Consider the following 4,818-nt stretch of genomic DNA (forward strand, 5'->3'; position numbering starts at 1 on the left):
CCCCTCGCAATGTGCAGACACTGCTGTCCCTTCACGTCTTCAACGACGCACTCCCATCGTCTACAACCGTCACTCACAGTCTAAACCAAGAACGCCCGCAGCTCACACACGCCACAAACGTCCCCCGGACTCCTGCCTGCAACAGTCCACTTCAATTCTCCTCATGCTGACCTCGTCGAGACTATTCGCCCACCCACCCAAAGCGCCCATGCTCCCCTCCCACTTCCCTCTCCCACACCAGTTGCCGATAATCCGCCTCCTCTATGCAACATTCACCCAACCCAACCTAAATCCCAACTGCTCCAACACCCAACCGCAACGAACCTCCTGTGAACTCAGACATACGACCCAAAGCGCGGTGCGCCTGCCTACTCCAGCAATGCCACCCAACACCACACACCAACTGCGCAACACATGCAGTGCCTCAAACTACAACACTACAGCTGTCCACGCAGGCCTCTCCCCTCCCTCCTCTGCTAACACCCTCAGAAACGAACTTCCTGTCAGCCAAGTCGCCACAATCCACGCTTGTCGTTCTACACACTTCACCATGCACAGCCGCATCCGCATCCCCTCTTCCCAACACCGCCCCAATACGACACCACCACCCAGCAACTAGTTCTGCTTCACCCATCTAACGAACTTCTTGCGCATTCAGTTCGCAGCACCAACAGCCACACTCCCGCCTCCCACACCCTCACGCCGTTCCACACTACTCAACAAAACAAACCCATCGCCGCCTCCCTCGCCCTCACACCACTCCCGCCTACACCTCCCTCGACCCTCGCACAACAAAACTCACCTTTCCACGTACGCCGCAAACGTCCTCCAAACTCACGTCCACAACAACCCACTCTATCCCTGCCCAAACTCGCATCCTTCTCCACATCCAACAACGCCCAACCCTACATTCTACCAAACTCTCACCGCATCGTCCCCCACAGCGCACACCTCAATTCACGCCACCAACCTCCTCTACATTTCCACACGCAACAACCCCCTCGCAATGTGCAGACACTGCTGTCCATTCGCGTCTTTAACGACGCACTCCCATCGTCTACAGCCGTCACTCACAGTCTAAACCAAGAACGCTCGCAGCTCACACACGCCACAAACATCCTGCACACTCCCTCCTGCAACAGTCCACTTCAATTCTCCTCATGCTGACCTCATCGAGACTATTCGCCCACCCACCCAAAGCGCCCACGCTCCCCTCCCACTTCCCGCTCCCACACCAGTTGCCGATAATCCGCCTCCTCTATGCAACATTCACCCAACCCAACCTAAATCCCAACTGCTCCAACACCCAACCGCAACGAACCTCCTGTGAACTCAGACATACGACCCAAAGCGCGGTGCGCCTGCCTACTCCAGCAATGCCACCCAACACCACACACCAACTGCGCAACACATGCAGTGCCTCAAACTACAACACTACAGCTGTCCACGCAGGCCTCTCCCCTCCCTCCTCTGCTAACACCCTCAGAAACGAACTTCCTGTCAGCCAAGTCGCCACAATCCACGCTTGTCGTTCTACACACTTCGCCATGCACAGCCGCATCCGCATCCCCTCTTCCCAACACCGCCCCAATACGACACCACCACCCAGCAACTAGTTCTGCTTCACCCATCTAACGAACTTCTTGCGCATTCAGTTCGCAGCACCAACAGCCACACTCCCGCCTCCCACACCCTCACGCCGGTCCACACTACTCAACAAAACAAACCCATCGCCGCCTCCCTCGCCCTCACACCACTCCCGCCTACACCTCCCTCGACCCTCGCACAACACAACTCACCTTTCCACGTACGCCACAAACGTCCCGTAAACGCACGTCCACGACAACCCACTCTATCCCTGCCCAAACTCCCATCCTTCTCCACATCCAACAACGCCCAACCCTACATTCTAACGAACTCTCACCGCATCATCCCCCAAAGCGCACACCTCAATTCACGCCACCAACCTCCTCTACATTTCCACACGCAATAACCCCCTCGCAATCTGCGCAAACTGCTGTCCCTTCGCGTCTTCAACGACGCACTCCCATCGCCTACAACCGTCACTCACAGTCTAAACCAAGAACGCCCGCAGCTCACACACGCCACAAGCGTCCCCCCCACTCCTGCCTGCAACCATCCGCTTCAATTCTCCTCATGCTGACCTCGTCGCGACTATTTGCCCACCCACCCAAAGCGCCCATGCTCCCCTCCCATTTTCCTCTCCCACACCAGCTGCCGACAATATCCCTCCTCTATGCAACATTCACCCAACCCAACCAACCTAAATCCCAACTACTCCAACACCCAACCGCAACGAACCTCCTGTGAACTCAGACATACGACCCAAAGCGCGGTGCGCCTGCCTACTCCAGCAATGGCACCCGACATCACACACCAACTGCGCACCACATGCAGTGCTTCGAAGTGCCCTCAGAAAAACACGAATCATCAATACCAAAACAGTCCAATACTACAGCTTTCAATGCACAGTCCCGTTCCCTGCCACCGCTGCTGACCCGCTCTGAAACGAACTTCCTGTGAGCGAAGTCGGAATGAGCGCACTTGAGCATTCACAGCCAACTCTGTATCCCTTCTTCCCAACACTGCCCTCAAATGGCACCGCCATGCGCCGACTATTTCTGCTTCACGCATCTAACGAGGTTGCTAAAGATTGGATAGGCATCATTGGAAGGAGCATCGCGGGTATGCTGGCGATGGCGACATGTTCGAATACTCGACAAAATGTGTTGACATGCGCTGTCTTTTCCAATAAGGCAATTGTCTCTTACATCTCTCTTGTACTCCAAAAATTACTTACAGGCTGTCTCGGCAGACTCGGCTTTACGGCCCATACGATGAGCATCTTGTGGATGGAAACGTGCAAGAATACACTGTGGATCTGTGCATGATGACAGGATAATGCACCTCCAACAATGAAACGGAAGCGATCAAGCTGCGTCGCGTCCTTTGTCCCGGACGTATAGCCGGCAGTGCACTGTCCAGATGCAGTAGCGGCGCACGCCATTGTGCAACCTAACTGTCCCAACGCGCGAATGCCAACCGTTTGTGAGCATAGTAACATTCCTGCGTGCGTTCACGTTTCCGGAATCCATAATTGCCGTCAGAAATGAGAATTAGACCCCGCGCAACACGGTGCCTCTCGCCACTGTCTTCTGCAGCGTACCCATTGCCATCAACACACACTGCTAGTTCGATGGGGTTTCAGCGGGCAAAGTGACTGACTTCGTTCGGGGCCAGTCATGCAGCGTTTCATCTTGAAGCAACACTCAGGTAAACATAAACGCCGCTACAGTGGATGGCAACAATATCTTTCCTACTCTACGGGAAATAGGCATCATGTATTTGACATTGCTAAAAGCACATTGTATTACGGCATAGTGTGACACATGTGGCTCCAAAAGATTTTATCGTCCATCTCAAGTTGGAGCTCGTACAAAACTTCTGACGCAATAAACACACTGTATATACCAGTTTAAGTCCGCAGAGTTCCATTTTGCTAAAGTGCGAAATCTGATCAGTCTCGCCACAGGTTTGCTCCATGACTATGCCAGAAGCCATTTGGTAAGCTAGCTCACACGGCTCCGCAAAAAGTGCCACTTCAAGCAATCTCCAATGTTGCCAACGTCAAGTTGCTGTGCGCTTGCCACAGTAGAATGTGGAAAGTCGCATCAGACAAGCCAGCCTGCTGCACGACATCAAATTCACGTCTAAGAAAAATCTGGATTCCTGTCCACGCCTTTTGCCCTACTGACACTAACCTCCAACTTCTGCTTCACCAATCTGATGCGAGCTCTTTTAGCGGTACTAGTCCAGAATAAAGGCGTCATTCTGAGGTGGGGATCAAAAGCGACGGTGATATAATGACTAGGTTCTTCCTACCTGTCAATTCCGTGTATATCCACAACAAGGAATGCTTGTGTTCGCATCCTCTCTTTGTTTAGGTAAAATGATTACGTTGCGAGTCTACAAGTTGTGCCTGGAGATATAAATGGGGTCATGCATTTCTTCTATAAAATAACAGAAGCGAAGTCGTTACCAAGAAGTGGAAGGTATCCGAAACCATTCTAGACTGAACTTGGGGAGAAAAGATAAAAGCGCAAGTGGGATTGGCCACCAACACCACCACGTTGGATGAACAGCGCGAACGGTGTGCTCTTCTTGAGGTCTACAGTAACAAGCTAAACAGAATGAAGCCGCATTTCCGCGAGAGTACCTCTCCCCCGCCACAAGCAGGACACAATAGACGATCAACTCTTTAACTAATCCCGTGAAAACGAAGACATGTGTACTTTTTCGGCCGGAAACGATGTTGCTTGTTGCTACACAGGCCGCTAGAGGGGGCGCACATTGTGTGGCGTACTGGGCCTTGATCATTCAGAAGGAAGATCCTAAACGTTCACTTCTTCCTAGAGATGTATCCGTTATTTATGTGGAATACTCAAGTTGTGATGCTGCGCCTGAGACAACCGTGTCTACTGCAAGCGGAGACTTACATGGTATTGTTCTTCGGCGGGCAGTGTAGGTTGCTGCGGTGTTCGGCCTCCACTTCTCTTGTCACCAGGGAACTTTTTATAGCCCTGTACAACAGCGTACCCCACAGCCATCACAGTGAATAGGACAAAGATGCTCGTGAAGATGCGCAGCCGCCTGTATGAAGAGGCCTGCGTTGTCCCATGCGTCATGGTTGCCTCCTCCTGTGTAAGAAGTTCACTGTCACCCTCACTCAAATGACTGTTTTGTCCACGGGAAACATCTACTGCCACAGTAATGCTGAGAAGCAGGGCAAAAGTCCCA

The 4,818-nt window shown here is 52.7% G+C and overlaps 1 protein-coding gene across 1 annotated transcript; it reads left to right on the plus strand.

Moving 5' to 3' along the window:
* Positions 1-163: 163 nt before the first annotated feature.
* Positions 164-619, plus strand: ETH_00008990 (uncharacterized protein; the record flags this gene model as incomplete). The annotated part of the gene is made up of 1 exon (XM_013378355.1): positions 164-619. The coding sequence occupies one exon, from the start codon at positions 164-166 to the stop codon at positions 617-619; it is 456 nt and encodes a 151-aa protein (XP_013233809.1).
* Positions 620-4,818: the final 4,199 nt, after the last annotated feature.

Source organism: Eimeria tenella, genomic scaffold (genome assembly GCF_000499545.2).
Source record: "Eimeria tenella Houghton genomic scaffold, Eth_scaff81, whole genome shotgun sequence".
Classification (NCBI taxonomy): domain Eukaryota; phylum Apicomplexa; class Conoidasida; order Eucoccidiorida; family Eimeriidae; genus Eimeria; species Eimeria tenella.